Source organism: Penicillium longicatenatum (genome assembly GCF_028827895.1).
Source record: "Penicillium longicatenatum strain IBT 33135 chromosome Unknown contig_4_segment0_segment0, whole genome shotgun sequence".
Taxonomy (NCBI): domain Eukaryota; kingdom Fungi; phylum Ascomycota; class Eurotiomycetes; order Eurotiales; family Aspergillaceae; genus Penicillium; species Penicillium longicatenatum.
In genome coordinates this window covers 2032770-2051264 of record NW_026643122.1, presented here as the reverse complement: position 1 = coordinate 2051264, position 18495 = coordinate 2032770, and the positions used below count along the sequence as shown (strand labels likewise).

Below are 18495 nucleotides of genomic sequence, written 5' to 3'. Positions count from 1 at the left end.
TCCCTTTTGCTTCTATCTATTCCTTTGCATCTGGAGTTTCAGGGCGTGTTCTCATTTCAGGCCGATTGGGAAGGGATATTGGATGATGTGCTTGTTTTTGTATAATAGCCTTATCATTTCTAACGCAATTAAAATATCCCTTGACGAGTTCAACTGAATGTTCATATCTACTCAATTGCACACTGGAGGGTAATGCTTTCGACTTTTGCAAGTTCATTCAATCTTCAATGCTTCTATGTCACATCCAGATAACTCCTAATCACGACAAATGAAACCCACAAGTCCTTCTCATTGATGCTTTCCATTCTGATACCAAGATTTCATATTCACAACCCGAGCATATGAGCAAAAATACATGAGTTCAGAGTACATTTTCAAGCCTTCGCTCCTTCCTCAAAGCTTTCAACTGGGTGCGTACCTCGTCAAAGGCAATCGGCGCACCCCGTGCCTGAGATTCGGGATTATCACGGTTACGAACATTAACAGTCCGAGTCCTCTGTTCCTCAAAGCCGACAACTGTGTAGAGTTAGCATGGCTCTATTGATCACTGAACTCGATGATAGTCAAACCTACCAAAAATGAAGTTGTATTTCTCCTGCTGGCCAGTGCGGATCTTCTTATTCAACGTCGAATCCCTCAGATCAACATCGACATGTAGCTTATCAACCGTCAAAACCCGCTTCAATTCCTCTGCATACGCATTCTGCGCACTTGAAACAGGTACAATAAGCACCTGTCGCGGACTTATCCAGAATGGCCACTTGCCAGCAAAATGCTCAATAAGAATACCCAAGAACCGCTCGAAACTTCCAATAATCGCGCGATGAATGACGACTGGCCGGGCAGTTCTCTTCTCGCCCGTTTCTTCGGTGGTGTATTTCATGTTGAAGTTTATTGGAGCCTGGTAGTCCAATTGGACAGTGCCACACTGCAGTTCTCTTTTGAGAGCGTCGGCAATTGTGATATCGATCTTGGGGCCATAGAATGCCCCATCACCGGGGTTCACGGTCCATTCATTGCCATTGAACCGGGTTAAAGCTTCGCGGAGTTGATCTTCAGCTTCATTCCAGGTTTCAATGTCCCCGAGAAATTTCGCGGGCCGGGTTGAGAGAGTCAATTTGAACGTGAAGCCGAAAAGGGCGTACACTGATTTGAGAAGATCGAAGATGCCCTCAATCTCAGAGACAATCTATTTGAAGTTATTAGCAACGTGTCAGTGCTTGCGTTTGTCTTGCGAGAGGACTGAAATTAGCTTGCTGACCTGGTCTGACCGGCAGATAATATGCGCATCATCTTGCTGGAACTTCCGCACACGTGTTAAACCGTGAAGAGCGCCTGATGCTTCATTGCGGTGCAAAACGCCAAAATCAGCATACCGGATGGGCAGATCACGGTGACTCCTGGGCTGCTGCGTATATAGCAGGTAGTGACCAGGGCAATTCATTGGTTTAAGCGCCCACTCCTTTTTCCCAAGATTGAAGCGGAACATGTCCTCTTTATAGTGAGCCCAATGACCAGATGTCTTCCAAAGACAGGAATTATACATGTTAGGTGTTTGAACCTCGCTATATCCTCGCTGGTGGTATTCCTTTCTCAGAAGCTTCTGCAACGCATTGAAGATCCGCGTACCTCGCGGAAGAAGGAATGGAGATCCGGGGGAGAGCTCGTGAGATGTAAAAAGACCCTGTTCCTGTCCAATTCTGATATGGCTCTCGCTTTGTGCCTGCGCTAAGCCTTTGAGGTGCTCTTGCATGAGTTGCTTTTCTGGGAATGCGATGGCCCGTATGCGCTGGAGTGAATCTTGAGTTTGATCACCCAGGAAATATGCCGATGAACCCTTTTATTGAAGTAAGCTTAATGTTAATGAAGTGAGTCTCACCGGCTTTTACCTTGAACACTTTGAAAGCCTTGATCATTGTGGTATTTGGGATATGTGGGCCATCAGAGATGTCCACGAAAGTTCCGCCGCGATAAATTGTAGCCATCTGTCCCTCGGCCATACTGCTTATAGTATGCATTTTATATTTGTTGAAGGAAAACATCTTCTCTAGAGTCTCTTTCGAAACCTCCAAGCGGTCAAAGCCTCGGGACGTTTGCGACAGCTGCACCACTCTCTTGTTCAACAACTCCCGATCAGCCTCGGTTATAGCGCGTCTATGTAGCATTAGCTTGTATCTCTTAGAAGGGCCTTGGTCATTCATACTCAGCAGGAAATCTCATGTCGCAAAAAAGTCCCTGGTTGGTAGTTGTACAGTCGGCCAGAATACACTGGTATTCTTGCTCACAAAGTTCAGCTAAACAGCTAGCAGATGATCGCCAAAACGCTTGCTGGGCCTTTGGGTGGTCGAATGTTAAAAATTCAATAGTGCAATCTTTTTCCAGCGCTCGAGTTAGATCCCAATACTGTTCGTGATTTACCTTTGCAATTAAAACCTTGTCGCGAGTCTCCTCTGCAAGATGCGGTAGCAATGTCGAAGGAGTCGACTCCCAAGAAGTTGCTGTTGTAATCAAAGCCGACCCGTTACCAATATCAATGATGATTTTGATTTCTTCGCGAGGCTTGCTCTCTAAAGTCTTCAAATGCCGTTGCCATAGATCCTCAAACATTGCGTTTCGCGACAAGATGTTCTCTGGTAATGGAAGAGTTTCTCGCTCAACATACTTCCACGGCATTCCATTCTCATAGATTAGTTTATGGGTGATTCGAACATCCTTAGCATGGGCTGTTTGGTGTGCTCCATCTGTGTCGGTAGCAATACAGCTCATCCAAGGTGCCCGGGCAGTGAAACCTGGCAGCTGCGGTACAAGACAGATAGATAACTTTGCTGTCCCGTATGAAGGATGAATAGAAAGCCTAATATGGTGTGGCATCGCGGCACGGATGAGATGCCCAAAGCCTTCGGAACGACCCATCATAATGAGAGCCAAGGTGGACATCTCTTCGAGGTAGTCCTTTTTACTTGCTGCATTCCTGGAAACAGAGGTATTCTTCAAGTCAATTTTGACAAAGGTCTTCATTCCATTATAAGTTAGACGTGAATCGATGTCTTCGTCAACAAGCTTTTTTGTCACCTCCAGTGGTTGACAGTATCGGTCCTTGATCATGTCGCGGGAAGAATCGATAGTTTGGTAGAATACCTCTTCGGTGAGATCGGTGCTTGTTGTTGACGGGTCGATCATTCCTAGGATCTGCATCGCATGAAAAACTTTCAGGTTTCGATCAAAATGATGGTCCTTGACCATTTTTCGAATGGCTTGACCATAGTTCCACACATCTTCATCGCTAATCATGAGGAGGTCTGGAGACAATGTTAGCAACGGAGATCAAAATGGGAATCCATAGGCCTCAATCACCATTGAATACCACGCCATCGGTGGCAATGGCAATCTCAGCCCCTGGACTGTACACCTCTTGCACATCCAGACATATTTGATTCATTCGGGCAAGACCGAGATATTCAGCATAATCGGGCAGTGCGCCAAGAACCTTGTCTAGGTTCGTCTAGAAGGAATCAGTAACCGACTAATTTGCATCTCAAGCTGCTACCTCACCGATTTGAAAGGAAATGCAGGCAAAGCCATACGGACTGGCTCATTCTGTTCAATCCAATGCAAAGCATGTCCCTTGAAGCGCTCCCGTCCCGGCCAGTACGAGTGTCCACGACCTGCGTCATCCTCGGCCCGCCAGAAGTAGGACTCCATAACATCCATCACCTTATCGGCGAGGTGGTCTGCGATGGTCGAGCATTCGGAGCTTCCTGTGGATTTGTGAGTTGCTGAAACTTAGTGTGGGTGCGGGCCAGGGAAATCGAACCATCTTCAGACTCTGACAGAACCTCCGTGACTGTATGCTCCACATATTTCGTCCCGGAAGTTTTGAGAGCAAAGAGCTCACCATAGGTAAGCACCGTAGTTGAAGTCATGATTTTAGAGTGGTTTTCATGTGTAATTACAACTCAAGGTTGCCCAGGCAGACTGCTCCTTAAGAACACCGCATCATGGCTATATTGCTCATTGTTCGGGCTAGGTGGGATAGGCACAGCCTGGATTTTGCCTTAAATCCTGCATTCCTAAGTCTGACAGTGCTCCTGCAATCCTGGATCTGCATCAACCGTGGTCGGGCGCAGCTACGGCCGACTGTGGCTGGCATGCTAGGCCAAGCTAAGACCAACGGTAGAACAAATGAGCTAGTCCCCAGGCTACCTTGACGGTAGATACGAAGCCAAGTCTTAAGGCGCAAGCGTGGGCACTGTCACTCGTAGACGCTCCACCGCCACCAACTTGCCAAGATCTCATGGGGTATATTTCTGAAGTATATTCACTGTCCTTCCAACTACTGCCAGAAATGAAAAGTGAAATCAACCGGTAGAAGATAATATGCAAGACTATGGGTACGGGAACTTATAAGCGCCAATTTTTCCAAGATTAGCTTACTCGGAAGCAGACCAGGTCTGGCTTGGATCGGCGAATCAGGCTTGGGTGGTGCCGTTAGGGTTATACAAGTATTACACCTTTTTGACATCTTTGCTAGAGAAATTCTCATATATTTTCATAATGATCTCATGTATCTTGACATATCAGATCCCTAAGTACTAAGTGCATGTGCCCTTTACTTTTGCTTAGCCTGGTACTCCTTCACCTTGGCCAGGAAGCTCTTGCTGAATTCGGCATCCACAAACTCCTCGATACGAGTGATCTTTTCACCGGTCTCATTAAACTCCAAGAAGAAGGCGTACTCGTTTTTGTACTCGGCAACGGGGGACTCGCCAATGCCAGAGGCGTGGACAGCGGCGGAGTGGTTCTCGGGATCGTTCACAATCTTGTGAATGGTAGTCTATCTCTAGTGAGTACATGATCAGGAACGGACAGGAGAAGTACTAATGTTACCTGGAATTTGTGCATAATCTTCTGCAGGGGACCGAAGAACTCGCGGTACTCTTCATTGTTTTTGGACGGACGGTTTAGGGTGGTTGGGAGGATGACGTGAATGCAGTTATCGGCGCGAGTGCGGAGCACAGCATCGGCGTTGTATTCGTTGTAACCCTGGAACAAGTCCTTGGTGGTGGCGATTTGGTTCTCGGCGACAGAAGGCATGTTGGAATTGGAGTGAGAAGAATCGTATTGGGGCTGTGATCTTGGTTGGTTCCTGGTTCATGAGATTCTGAGCTTATTATATAGCCGTTGTTCAGCCTCTGCCTCACATCATGTTGATATCTGACAAATAGAGGACCAAGTCCTCCATTCCCATATGCTAAGTTTGACGTGTTCGATCCTGCAATCCATCATTCCTATCCGAGCCTGCAGGACTGATTCTCCACCATTCATTGATATATGGCTATCTTTAGTAATCTATTATTCAGAAGATTCTTTTTGTCATACTATTATTCCTTGCGATGATTACAGACACAGGCTCTTGGACTTTACATTGAGTAAGCGACACATTAGGACTGTATAATATCACATATAAAGCTTGATTGGCTGGAGAAATGATATAATTCAAACACACAGACTTTATTCATAGGCATAGTCTCCGTGAACATTGCATTTTGTATGAGTTTATTTGCATGTCTAATTGATACTCTGAGCAATGTGTATATATTCGTTCTTTTCATTATGTCTGGTTTTAAAGGCCCAGAATCAAAAGAAGAGAAGGTTGGAATTTCAAACAAGAGGGGTTTGGACTCGAAAACCGCGCCTTCCTTATTTGGAGATATCGTGACTCAGATGTGATCCCCGGAAAGTGCGACCTCATCCACAGCTCATGATTGTCATCACCAAATCTTCTCTTAATATACTCAATGTGATTAAGTCTTTGTCTTTGTCGTCTAACCACCTAATTCTCCACAAATTTCGACCTTGCACGGAGACGCTCACTATACTTCATGAAAAGAAACGGTACGGGCAATGCAAGACAAGATATTCCACCCAGGAGGCTCGCTGCCGGTCCCACCCCTAGATTCAGAAACATAGGCCTTGCCACCAAAGGGAGTCCGAAAGCCATGAGGCACCGTAGCAGATTATTCGCCGCAACGGCACTTGCAGCGTACGTTCCATACGTGTCAACCAAGAAATTTAGGCACTGTTGGAAAACTATATTGAAACCCGCGCCAATGAATCCTACGCAGTTTAGCAGAGCCCAAAGTTTGAGTTCAGTGTGGGTAAAACATACCAGCTGCCACCGTGGGAGCCACCCATGGGATCTCGGGATCTGCAGTCCATCCAAACCAAAACAAGCCACTCGAAAAAAGACATCCCCCAATGATCATTGGTGGAAGGCGAGCTTCCGGGACTGCTTTCCCATTGTTTCTCTCCACAGCACGCGTATATAGAGGCTGATTTGCGAGATTCACGAACAAGGCGCAGATAACGCCGACCAAAAGGCCCAGGATCGGAAGAGTCGAGATTACCAAGGTGAAATGGCGATTCTCCTGGAAAATAATTGGGAAGACTTCCAGAGTCAGGAAAAGTAGTCCGTAGATGAACGACGCATAAAGAGCAATCGTAAAAACCATTGGCTCAGTGAAGAACATCCTAGATGACATTTAGTTCATGGATCAGTTATTTCCTTCTGAAGAGCTCAAGACATGTACCTCAATGGCCGACTGAGTTGTTTTGTGGCGATGTTTCTCAAATCAACTTTCATTCCTTCCGACGGGTGCCAATATCTCTGATCTCCAGTTTCTTTGCGCATCTTCTGGGCCTTTTTCCGCAGAAGGACTGGCGCATAGGTCTCAGGCAGAAAGAGGACAGTGATCATGAAAACCACGTAAACGATGATGGCTTCCATGTACTCGGTCCCTATGTCTATATCAGCATCGAATTGGTCTATGTTCCTCGGTCACATACATCGCCATCCGAGATGCGGATTCACTGTCAGAGAAGCACCAACCAAAGGCGCGAGAGCCGGTCCACCAATAACACAAAGTGCATAAAATGACATCGGTACGCCTCTAGTACGAGGGTCGTAGATATCTCCCAGAGCAGCAGAGACATTGCTAATGGGCGCAGACCCAAAAACGCCGCCGATGAACCGAGTAATAAACACGCTAGCCGGATTCTGGCTGACCGCAGTTCCGATGCTGAGAATACCTAGCGCAAATACTGCCGGCAGCATGGACCATCTCCGGCCGTAGACTTCGCTGATCGGGGCCCAAATCAACGGACCGAAGGCATATCCTAGGAAAATTTAACACGAGAAACGATACCAACCCACACAAACACATACCGAGAACAAAAAGCGACAAGCTTAAAACCGTAAGCTCTTTACTGATATTGAGATACTCGCTCAAATCGGTCTGCGCTGGCGACATTATAGATGACCCTAGCGAACCGACAAAGGCCAACATGCTCATTTCCCAGGTCAGAAAAGCCTTATAGTAGGGACTGAATGCCTTAGGATTTTCGCCATCGTCAAACTGAACTTGAAAGGTACTTCTGTCAGTCTCATCGCTGTTGGCAGTGGAAGATGCTGGCTCGTTCTTCTCCAGATCCGGGTTGGACGATGATTCTGTGGCAGCGTGTTTCTCCATTCTTGCACCTCACGTCCAAGAATAAGATTCAAAGAAACATGGAAAGTCGTCCGTTTGCCTTTTTGCTTCTTCGAGCCTTCAACTTGGTCTAAACTCCCAAACTCCTGTTCCTGCCATCCTCAATCCCGCGATCCTTCATTTTGTCCAACCAGATTACCTCGAAGTGGAGACACCATATCCTATCAGCTTTGACGACCCCTAATGATCGCCCATTTATACGTTTCGCAATTTGTCTATACCCCAAATGCATTGTTCTTTCCGAATGCCCACCTTTGGAGCCATGCTGTCGTCTTTTAGCGAATAGGCGTTTGTGTACGTGATTTTCTCAATCCCAACCCTTGCGGTTGGCGACAAAGAACCAACTGACTGTCTCATGTAGTGTCACCAGCTCGTCACACATCTCCCGTCCCAAGTCTTCTACCCCGAGAACGGGACTTACGCATCACTACAAGAAAGGTCTGGGCCCGCCAAGAAGCTATCCTTGCTCCTTGCGTTTTGACCCCACGGGCTTCAGATTGATGAACGTGGCGTGGTTCTACAGGGCTGGTGGACTCTGGTTGCGATTGATGCGCTGCACATATCTTTGTATATAAGTGCGGTACGAGATTGGAAAGAAGTAGACATAGAGTGACATCAGAACTTGACAAATCCTTTTGCGAGTACAAATAATCGTGAAACTATTCCGGTGCTTCGAATGTTGCTATAAATATGCAATTTGCGGTCTACTGATATGTTTGAAGCTAGATTTCAGGAATCTTATCTTCTATCTTAGGTGCATCTGATCCTCTCTAAAGCTCATTGATCTCTAGAGAAAGAATTCTCCCCGGCTCCATGAAAGAGAATGACGAACACCATCCTTCCTCCTGCAATCCTGCATCTTTTAATTCAGGATCAATCTCCTATATTCTGTGCATTTTGATCCGCAATTTTGAAATGGTTTGATCCTTCAATCCTGGACCGAGAGAGTGGGGCGTAAGCTACGTACCCAGTGGGTCTAAAATAATGGCGAAGCTTTCTAAGGTTGGGCTTTTAGACGATCAGTGGCCCCAAGGGCCATTGGAAGTTTGATTAGATTACTTAGGTCCGTGCCATTCTAGTAGCACAATCATGCAGGAACATACTATAACACAGAGCTAAAGCATGTGGCTACAGGGGATAATCAAGGTACATGTAGCAAAATCGGGGTGCAGAAAGCACTTCTCTTTGAAATCTCAGAAAGATATTGGTTATATTACGAATGGATTTCATAATTCTAGTTAACTAATATTCTCTTACACATATTCAAATATGACGTATTCAAAAAACATAAACCAGCTTTTCTCCAGAGACTGTCCCTGCCTCGAGTTCCTTCAGGCCATTCAAAACACCCTCCAGTCCACCATTACCAATCCGAATCGGGTGAACCTGGAGCTTGCCCGCAGCAAGCAAATCGTGGGCGATCTTCCACACCTTGTACTGCCACCGGGCATGTTCTCCGTTGCCTCGGGTCCATTTCCCGCCCTTTTCAAAGTCTTCGCCAATACCCACATAGGCCATCGTTGCCGTATACTTCACGTCGTCCCGAGGAAGCTTAGGACCCCGGATGGTGCCAAATCGTGCCCCGGGATTGGTGGTGAGCGCGTCTGCGCAGGCCTGAGCCGCACTTTCGGTTCCAATACAATCCCACGCAAATCGCAGAGAGTTCTTGGTATACGCGTTGATCTTCTTGCCCACCTCGGGATCGTTCGAGTCGAAGGCTTCCGTTACACCGCGGGCACGAACCATTTCGAAGTTCTTGGGAGAACAGGTGGTGAGAACAGAGTACCCGGCCCTGAATGTGTGGTCAGCATATAGAATTAGATCATCGCACGAAGGAACCCTACTCTTTGGCCAACTGAATACCCAATGAGCCAGTCGCAGAACTTCCTCCATAGATCAAGAGTGGCTCCGCATTCTGAATTGGGTCAGAAGGCGTGTTGAGACCAAGTCCATATCCAACTTCGAAAAGTCCTTGTCCGACGGTGGTGATGCCACATCCGAGAGTGGATGCAGCTTCCATCGAGACACCTTCGGGCATCCTCATGGCAGTGGATAAAGGCGCAACGATGTACTCGGCAAATGATCCATCGTCGGGGTTGACGGAGTTTCCTCCGTGCACGAATCCGCAGATACGATCGCCCTTTTGCCATTCGGGGGAGTTGCTTTGCTCAACAGTACCTGCATAGTCCACACCGAGGATGCATCCTTCTTTTGCCATCCCAAAGTGAACATGCTTCCAGTCGGTCGGATTCAAAGCCACGGCTGCCACTTTGACAATTACAGTGTTTTCGCGGAGTTTAGGCAAAGGCCGGTCGGTGACCAGACGGGTCTGCTTGGGTTCGGTGTAGATGATGGCCTTCATAGTGAGCGACATGAAAGTGAGAGATCTTGCTTAATGGTCATTATCAAAATAAATTCATAGATTCGAATGTTCTTTTATATAGCTGTCGTGAAGAGAAAATGAGGATCACCAATATTTGTCTAGATCTTCGATCCTGTAATCCTGCATCCTGCATCCCGTCATCCTGCAATCCTTAATCAACAAATACATTATCAACTTTTTCCCAGGCAATTGCCAGTTTAGTGAATCAGCATTCGAGACTAAAGCATTGGCTTTTGTTTCTAAACGCTGGCCTCAATTGAATCATGCCCGTCCCCGAATATACCGGAGAGTACACATTGAAGGCTGGCGAGGGCTTCGACGTCAGCACCATTAATGGGAAAAGTGTCGTCATTACAGGCGGGGCGAGTGGGATTGGCAAAGAAATTGTCAAGGCGTTCATATCTGCTGGCGCTTCCTTCGTCACAATTGGCGACCTGCAGGAGAGTGGGCAACAGCTCGCCGACGAACTGGGCGACCGTGTGGCTTTTGTGAAGACTGACGTGACGAAATGGGCTGACCAAGTCAATTTATTTCAAACGGCGCTAATTCGATCGCCATCGCATCTCATAGACACCGTCATCTCGAACGCTGGCATTTCGGGAAGGGATTCGCTATATTGGGATGGTCAGTAGAGCTTTGGTAAACTACGCTAGTCATCCCATTCTGACAGCCTTGTACAGATAGCGAACAGGATGGCGAGCCGATTGAACCCACCTTGAAAGTCCTGAACACTAATCTAGTTGGCTGCATCTATACCTGCAAGCTGGCTTTGCACTATTTGACGCGCCAACCGAATCCGGAGAAACATGATCGCTGTCTCATCCTGATGAGTAGTATTGCTGGGTACTGCGATCAACCAGGAACACCGATCTATTGTGCATCGAAGCATGGCATTCGAGGTATAATGTCCAGTCTGCGCAGGACCGCCCACAAGCAAGACGTTCGGGTGAACCTGCTTGCACCATGGTGAGACAAACGATCTGTCAACGTCTCACTTCCATGCTAATCTATAATAGGTATGTGCGGACGCCCGCAATCCCTGCCGAGAACCAAGATCGGCTGTCAAGTCAAGGAGTGGTCTGGGCAGAGACTGCAGATGCGGCTGCAGCAAGTATGCACCTCGCCTCTGACCCCCTACTAAACGGTAGGCCCCAAACCCTAATACCGTCACACGGTTGATGCTCATTGTGCAACAGGTCGCTGCGTTGCCATTGTGCCAAGACATGAGGATCCTCGAGGATATATGGACATGCAGAAGGATGACTTCTCCGATGATCTTGCATGCACGTGGCAAAGAATTATGGTTGCTGCCAGCCATCGCGCTTGAAGTGGTACCGCCAAGGGGCATCTACGAAATCCAACGTCTGGGCATAATCACTGTGCAACGAACTGGATAACAAATTGCTGAGAAATTCCTTTGTAATGCTTATTGAAGCGGTAGTTGCATTCCGGTATTTTCTTTTTTCCTTTTCACAGCCATCACTATATATAGCAAACATCGTGAAATTACTTTTCCCCCGACAATTGTCCCCGAGACTATCATTGATTCGCAATTCTCATAACTGTGTTCCATATGTCTCTTGGATCTTTTGTGTACTTGGTCTCACCCGCCCATTGGAATAGCGTCGAATTCGTTTGCAGCTCATATTGGCAAGGTGTTGGTTTCGGGCTGTGGTACGGCTAAAGTGTGCCCCGCACCGGGGACAATAGCACTTGGGAGCCTGAGATGCACGCTCACGCTGGTGCCGCCTTAAGTTGCTCCAGCTTGAAAACACTTTTCCGTTACAGTCGTGGTCCCAGCATATTGGGATCTCGTCAAGAGTCGACATAGCCTGTGTCTCCTCCAGGCTGTTTATACTTGTTTCTTCCTGTGTCAAAGGAATGGTTTCTGGAAAGGACTGCATCATTGAAAGAGATGCTTCCAGGAGGAAGTCTTGTGGTTGAGAAGTTGAATCATCAAGAAACATGGCGCTAGGGTCAAGTTCTCCTGGGCTAATTCGTGTCAGAATTGATTGTGCTCCATCTCTTTACCACGTACCTTGAATTCTGCATGAGCTGTCCCGGGCTACTAGAAGCCCGGCTTTCCAGTTCATCGTAAATCATTGTGGAAATATTTTGATCTGCCATATCTGTGGCTGTTGCATCATTGAATAGATTTTCATGAATGCCATACATCTCAGCTGAGAAATCGAATTGAGATTGTGAGTAGTGTGACGATTGATTATGTAGGCTTGGAAGATCACAATCGAGTATCTCAGGATATGTGGAATATTGGTAGCTGAACAAAGTTAGGGGCCACGTTTTCTTCAATGCAAGTTCGATCGTACCTCGGGGCTGGTTCTTTCCGGGGTAGATATAATGGGGACGGCATGGCGACTGGAACGGTCGAAAACTTTACAAAGAAATGACTGAGAAAATGCCAAGCCGGTGATTATTTTGGTAGAGCTTGGTGGAACATAGTCCCTTATAGCTACAGGGGATTTTGGACCAGGGGGTACCTGTCGAGCTCTGAGCCATTACGCAAGACCTGCTCCCGCAGAGGCACGTGGGACTTAACCTTCGCGATTCGAATCTAAATTGTAGATGATCGTCAAGTTACCTCTTCATTCCTACGTGACTGAACCAGAGAAGTCGTAGAGCCTGCCATCCGGCGCCACCCGCGGCTCGAATACAGGCTTCATCGGAGGTATGACAGAACCCGTTGCTGATTGGGTGGCGGCCGACACAGATCCTCTTTCTCATCCTATTGACGGAAAGTACCGCCAAGGAACTACTGCCAATGGCATGAATGACCACGACGATTCCACCAGTGGATCTACCAACGGGTCCTGGTATGTAAGACCACAAACATTCCTATTGAGCCAATGAAACGCACGGATCTCAGCCCCCATTTAACCTAGATCCAACATCAATCTCACCCTTCACGCCATTGCTTACGATCTGCGTCTCGATCCTGCACGCATACGAGCTCTCCTTACGCCCAGTTCTGGTGGGTCCCGGGGAATAAGTTTTCGGGTCGTATTGAGCAAAGGTCAGGCCACAATCCCGTCGAATGGTAGCACAGTCCGTATAGACTCATACTTCCAGTTGATCCGCACGAGCTATGCTCTAGAAATAAGATATAAGGCTCCCTCGCAGATCCGGTCCAATACTCCAGCGCGCTGTAAGCACTCTTCCGTTCTGCCATGGATCGTGGTTCAGGGGCCTGGAATCCACTATTCGGGCGGTTCCGTTGTAATGTATGCAAGGTCCACTTAAGCCCTGAGAATACGAGATCTTGCAACCTTGGGAGTCCACAAAAGCTTAAGCTCTCTAACAAGGTAGAGGTCTGAACGCCATCCAATTAACTCCAGAACAAATAACTGTTGTCCGCACGGTTACTCTGTCCCGGGTCGCCCTGTGTGGTCTTGCATACATGCCGAGATCCTTCCAACCATATACAGCCATGTGGCTTGCAGGATTTGTGAATATTTAGGTAGAATGGACTCCGTTGATGCTTTAAGTCTACATACGACATATTGATGCGCAGCCCCACTTATCCACCCGACGTTCGCTAATATGCGACAATGATCGCCCAGGAACTGAAATGATGTATATTGATGAGCGGAATGCTTACCAAATTCAACCTACAATGGAAAACCCGTGTGGCCATTCCCAAGGTTTGCAATTGAAGTCTAAATGAGCTGAAACTTGTTGAACTGTGGCTCTAATCGCCTTGTGGACTTGTATGTCGTGTCATACCTATCGGACAGACCCCCTCACACAATACCTTCCAGCCGAATGGCAGCTACATACAGTATATCTTTAATCTAGTATTTTGTTTGTTTTCTGAAATCATGATTGAGCACTGGAGGTTGCATAGTACGGTATGTATTAGATCCTAAACAATCTTTGTATGTCATCTATTTTCAACCGTCCAGTCTCTGCGGACTGCAATGCAAACCCAGAGAATGCAGCGGCAAGCAACATAAAAGCCAAACGCCAACAAAAACAGATAGATGAAGCAGGGGTAGCCATCATTTGCGAGTGGAATTGTTCCGCTCTGGCAGAAAACAAGGCACTTGTATTGGATATCGCATTCCAATGATGCAATGCAAGTGACAGGGTGAGCAATCAATGTCCACAGCACAAAGGGGAAACAAGACATTATGAATACATGATAGGTATAGGGTAGTAATAATAATACATGGGAGAAGCAAGTTGCTCAAATCAAAGGGATATCGACGAAGGGTGTGAAAATGCAACGATGATGAAGGTGGTAGGTCGGGCTAGGTAATTAAAAGCGTATGCAGCGTTGCTGTGGAAAGGTAAGTAGGGTCTATCAGTGTCTTGCCAAAATATGCTCAAATGCAGGAGGACCAAAGAAAATGCATCAGGATGGGTCATGAAAGTAGCACTGGCCAAGCAGTTAGTGCTCATATTGATGGCTAGCATCAATCAACTATGATTCATTGACTGCTCTGGCCAGCAGCTTCAGCGCTTTCTTTTTCATGAACCGTCGGAGTCTGTGCTTCATCGGACTCCGGGTATTCGGTCTCAGCATTGGCATGGGTATTGGCATTGGCTTCTTCATAGACACTGACGTCTGAATCAACAGAGTCTCGCCTCTGGGGCACATCAGAAGTGCAATCTTCGATTCTCTCGTTTTGCAAGCTGTAAGGATCAGGTGTCCCCGGCTTGGCCATATCAAAGTCCGGAAGAGAAGGTGCAAAAATGCTAGAATTCCTCTGGCTCTGGGTGCCCTCCAACGAACCAGACATATCGTATGGTTTAGTTTCAACGGTGGCATTGTCTATTGGGTGGAGAAGCCCATTCTCATGAGTTTCTTCCGAGATATTCACGTTCGATTTTGTGGTTTCCACGTCAGCTTCAGGCTCAGCGGCCCGGCGGACTAGTGGAACAATGCCACCCGCGATCCGGGACCAGAACATTCGCTCTCTGAGCCGAATCGTCTCTTCCCAGATGTCCTTCTCCTCATCGTTGTCACCAGCTTTGAGGTGACCATCAAGGATCAGTCGCAAATACCCAGTGAACTCACAGCAGGAACGAATTCGCTCCAAACACTGAATACACAATGAGTACCGCTGGGCTGTCTCACTCTCCGAAGTTCGGAACCGGTGAGTCCTTTCATTTTGGGGTCCTGGTCGGCGTTCGCCACAGACAGTGCAGGGGAACTCATATTTCTTTGTCGTCGTTGGTATTGGCTCCACCACCAAAGTTCCCTCACAGATGCCACTTATGACCGTACGTCTTGTCAGCCATGAAATACCTGGGGCCAAGTCAAGCCGCAAAGTAGGCTCAATATCTTCCATCAAGACCCGCTTGTAGAATCGGGTGTCTTTCAAAGGGATATGCGACCCCAGCTGAGACGCCAAACTACTAGGAGAGCTAGTCACTCCCTTTGTGGGCGAGTTGTTCGCAGAGGCTGAACCAGAGCCGAAGCCAGCTAAGCTCATCACATTCAAGCCTGCATATGAACCACTGCCAGCGCGACTAGGGGGCTTGGAGCTCCGGGAAAGCGTGAGCAGTTCTCGGAAGTCATCATAGGCTTGCAGATCAGTCCGGCACACCACCCGAAGAATCTCGGGGAAATTACACGAGGGGCCAGGAACGAGTTCCTCGGGGTTACACGGGGTTGCAACAGCATGGTTCGGCTCGGGTTCCTGCGTGGCTCCCTGCATTTGGTAGGGCCCCGCCGGAGATGAAGGTGCCGTGGACGCGCGGGAATCAACGTCATCCTTCGAAATGTGCATCCCTTGCATGACCGACTTGAGTTCTGCCAGCTGGTCCTGATGCGATGCGAGGAGCAGCTCGGTGTCTTTGATCTGGGACCGCAATTGCTCGTTCTTCTTTTCAACCGCTTCCCGTTCAATCTTGGCAGCAGCAACCATCTACGATAATCAGTCTGAGCTCAGGACCATAATGCAGGCAATGAAATGGAGATTCTCACCTTGTTGGCCTCCTGGAAAAGATCTGCGGTAAGGGCCTCGAGCTCCTGCTCAATTGTCTTCTTCCCTTTCTCGACAATTTCGCGCTGCGTTCTCTCCTCCGCAAGCGCAGCCCCCAATTGCATGATCTCACGGTCCGAATCACTTTTTTTTATGTAGACCTTCTCGTCAATGTCGCGTCGGTATTTTTCATTCTGGAACTCCAAAGCCTGGATCTTGCCCTGAGCTAGTTCCAGCTCCTGGCGCGTAGCACCCAGGCTATCGTCCAGTAGTGTTTGATTGTTGATCGCCTGAATCAGTTTCACACTTAGCGCTGCAACCTCGTTGCTCAGGTCGGGGTGATGGGTTGATGACGTCGAAGGTGAAACCTCCGCTTTGGTAGCCAGTCGAGGATCCTGCAAGGTATTGAAACTGTCTTCTTCATATCTAGCCAATTGGGAGTTGGAGCCATTTTTGGAAATGGTTTCGGAGAGATCGGTGGTGGATTTGGCCTTGGTGACCGTCTTGTCGGGGGAAAGGCCTCGGTACTCCGAGGACAACGATCGCTTATGGGCGTGACGCGGAATCATGGTCGAGCTCGTCGGTGGCAGTAGATTACTATGGTGATATGTCTGAAAGGCAATAAGGCTGCCAAAACGGTTAGCGATCATCCAATTCGCCTGGTCCTCTCTCCACTGAAGGCTTACTCGGCCATGATGGGTGACGTAAACGGCGTCGAAGGAATGTGAGATGAGCGCCTGAATTTTGATCGCTCTCAACCGATTAAACCACCAAATTTCGCACCCAAGCAACACTCTGGTCAATAAAGCGCCTGAGCCATTCACACGGACCAGGAAAGAATTGGAATTTCGAGGTCCCCGCAAATGATCCAAGCGAACGGGAGTTCGGGCGGACCGGAAGATGGCGGTCCCGGGTGGAGATATTCGACTGTGAAAGGACTGACAATGAAGAAGAGTAAAGGAGAGAAGAATAAGAATTGGGATAGAATTTTCCCTGGTGGATAGAAAGGATAAAAGTGATCAGGGTCGAAGAGGCGAATACATGCGCCTAGCTTAGTCATTGGGCTATCACACCCGGAAGCAGGTGATCGACTATGTAGATGAACGTGACGAATCGATTTCATTTATTTCATTTGTGTTTCACTTGGCCATTTCTCTCTACGTACTCCGTACGGAGTCCTCTATGCGTCTATGCAGAGACTCCGTGCCTATGTTTCCCCCTGGCTTCTGTTGAGGATCGGTAGTATACCCACGAACGCATGTGGGTTCCGATCGAACTATGTCCTTGACAAACTTTCCCATACTAAATAGTCTGTCGCGACTAAACCGAATGCTGCCAGCCGATCGCGCACAGTTCCACTCGGGTATTTTGGATCTCATTTTTTAGACTGAAGATGAAGGGAAAGACTGCATTGAAGTTTGCCCCCGCTAATTACCCCGTACACGAAACACGAGAGGGGGCGCAGCACGTAATCTCCCTAGCACTGGAGCGCGTTCTTATCTCGTCTACGGGTTAAACGATTACGCTTTGCAGTGGCGTTTAGTATTAGATTAAACTGAACTGTTATCTTGATTATCTTTATCAAGAGACAGCGTATTACGGAAAATAAACAAATGCATCTATACATACGGGTCCTATATCCATAATCATGCACGCGGACTTTAAATCCGACAAAGAATAAGAAATTATAGGGGCACAATTTATGCGGAGAAATCCAATATAGCGAGATTTCTTCTTTTCACGCAAAGTCAACATTGATATCGATATACTTTCCTACTCATATATCCAACATGACCTGTCACGCATAGTTTCTCCCCGCGTGGTAGCCTCAGGCGGAAGAGGTGGGGTTACCGCAATCTTCTCTCTCAATTCGGGAACTTGCCATCGCATAACATAATAACTCTGCTCACGTGCATCAACTCTCAGCATGGCAGACTCAGAGCTAGAAGAGGTAAGAATGTTCCTTGGGCAGCAGCGTTCAAAGACTCAAATGCGATACAGATCAGGCGAGCTCGTCTTGCGCAGCTTCAGCAGGGCGGCCCCCGCGGAGGACCTAGCCAAGATGGTGGCCAGGACGAACAGCGAAAGTGAGTACATATATGCCTCACCATGTCAAAGTACCTATAGACTAACGAGCTGTGCGCCAGGCAAGCTGAATGTAGGTAACCATCTAATCCGTCACTATCCTGCGCAGGCACGCTTGATGCATCCCACCACATGCAGTCCAAGTATACCAATAATGAACCAATATTTTTCTGACGCGACACACAAAATCAGCTGAACGCCGTGCCTCTATTCTGAGCCAAATCCTCGAGCCCGCCGCCGCAGACCGTCTCGGTCGTATCCGTCTCGTCAAGGAATCGCGCGCAAATGACATCGAGACCCGACTCATCATGCTGGCTCAGACTGGCCAGTTGCGACAGAAGGTCTCTGAGGACCAGCTCAAGGAGCTCTTGAACGCTATTGCAGAGAACCAGCGCAAGGAGGAGGAACACAAGGTCGTGTTTACCCGGCGCAAAGGCGGCTGGGACGATGACGATGATCTACTTGACATGTAAGAAGTAGACCGTGCGATGACTTACTCATAGCTTGCCGGTCTTCTTTGTCTATTTCACGC

The 18495-nt window shown here is 47.9% G+C and overlaps 8 protein-coding genes across 8 annotated transcripts; 2 read left to right on the top strand and 6 right to left on the bottom strand.

Moving 5' to 3' along the window:
- Positions 1-361: 361 nt before the first annotated feature.
- N7484_007594 (uncharacterized protein) lies at positions 362-3923 on the bottom strand (the record flags this gene model as incomplete). The annotated part of the gene is made up of 8 exons (XM_057117981.1): positions 362-516; positions 574-1189; positions 1262-1837; positions 1890-2154; positions 2204-3299; positions 3355-3502; positions 3553-3758; positions 3815-3923. 8 exons carry the CDS (start codon positions 3921-3923, stop codon positions 362-364), a joined length of 3171 nt encoding a protein of 1056 aa, XP_056971016.1.
- Positions 3924-4609: 686 nt separating this feature from the next.
- On the bottom strand, positions 4610-5094 carry N7484_007593 (nuclear transport factor 2 family protein; the record flags this gene model as incomplete). The annotated part of the gene is made up of 2 exons (XM_057117980.1): positions 4610-4834; positions 4888-5094. The coding sequence occupies 2 exons, from the start codon at positions 5092-5094 to the stop codon at positions 4610-4612; spliced, it is 432 nt and encodes a 143-aa protein (XP_056971015.1).
- A 739-nt stretch (positions 5095-5833) lies between these two features.
- On the bottom strand, positions 5834-7529 carry N7484_007592 (MFS transporter; the record flags this gene model as incomplete). The annotated part of the gene is made up of 5 exons (XM_057117979.1): positions 5834-6117; positions 6170-6531; positions 6591-6798; positions 6847-7176; positions 7226-7529. 5 exons carry the CDS (start codon positions 7527-7529, stop codon positions 5834-5836), a joined length of 1488 nt encoding a protein of 495 aa, XP_056971014.1.
- Positions 7530-8825: 1296 nt separating this feature from the next.
- Positions 8826-9909, bottom strand: N7484_007591 (zinc-binding alcohol dehydrogenase family protein; the record flags this gene model as incomplete). The annotated part of the gene is made up of 2 exons (XM_057117978.1): positions 8826-9339; positions 9392-9909. 2 exons carry the CDS (start codon positions 9907-9909, stop codon positions 8826-8828), a joined length of 1032 nt encoding a protein of 343 aa, XP_056971013.1.
- A 284-nt stretch (positions 9910-10193) lies between these two features.
- N7484_007590 (uncharacterized protein) lies at positions 10194-11257 on the top strand (the record flags this gene model as incomplete). The annotated part of the gene is made up of 4 exons (XM_057117977.1): positions 10194-10554; positions 10611-10896; positions 10947-11074; positions 11127-11257. The coding sequence occupies 4 exons, from the start codon at positions 10194-10196 to the stop codon at positions 11255-11257; spliced, it is 906 nt and encodes a 301-aa protein (XP_056971012.1).
- Positions 11258-11486: 229 nt separating this feature from the next.
- Positions 11487-12033, bottom strand: N7484_007589 (uncharacterized protein; the record flags this gene model as incomplete). The annotated part of the gene is made up of 2 exons (XM_057117976.1): positions 11487-11922; positions 11969-12033. The coding sequence occupies 2 exons, from the start codon at positions 12031-12033 to the stop codon at positions 11487-11489; spliced, it is 501 nt and encodes a 166-aa protein (XP_056971011.1).
- Positions 12034-14378: 2345 nt separating this feature from the next.
- On the bottom strand, positions 14379-16572 carry N7484_007588 (guanine nucleotide exchange factor SEC2; the record flags this gene model as incomplete). The annotated part of the gene is made up of 3 exons (XM_057117975.1): positions 14379-15821; positions 15881-16505; positions 16565-16572. 3 exons carry the CDS (start codon positions 16570-16572, stop codon positions 14379-14381), a joined length of 2076 nt encoding a protein of 691 aa, XP_056971010.1.
- Positions 16573-17805: 1233 nt separating this feature from the next.
- N7484_007587 (DNA-binding protein) lies at positions 17806-18436 on the top strand (the record flags this gene model as incomplete). The annotated part of the gene is made up of 4 exons (XM_057117974.1): positions 17806-17829; positions 17880-17965; positions 18026-18036; positions 18156-18436. 4 exons carry the CDS (start codon positions 17806-17808, stop codon positions 18434-18436), a joined length of 402 nt encoding a protein of 133 aa, XP_056971009.1.
- Positions 18437-18495: the final 59 nt, after the last annotated feature.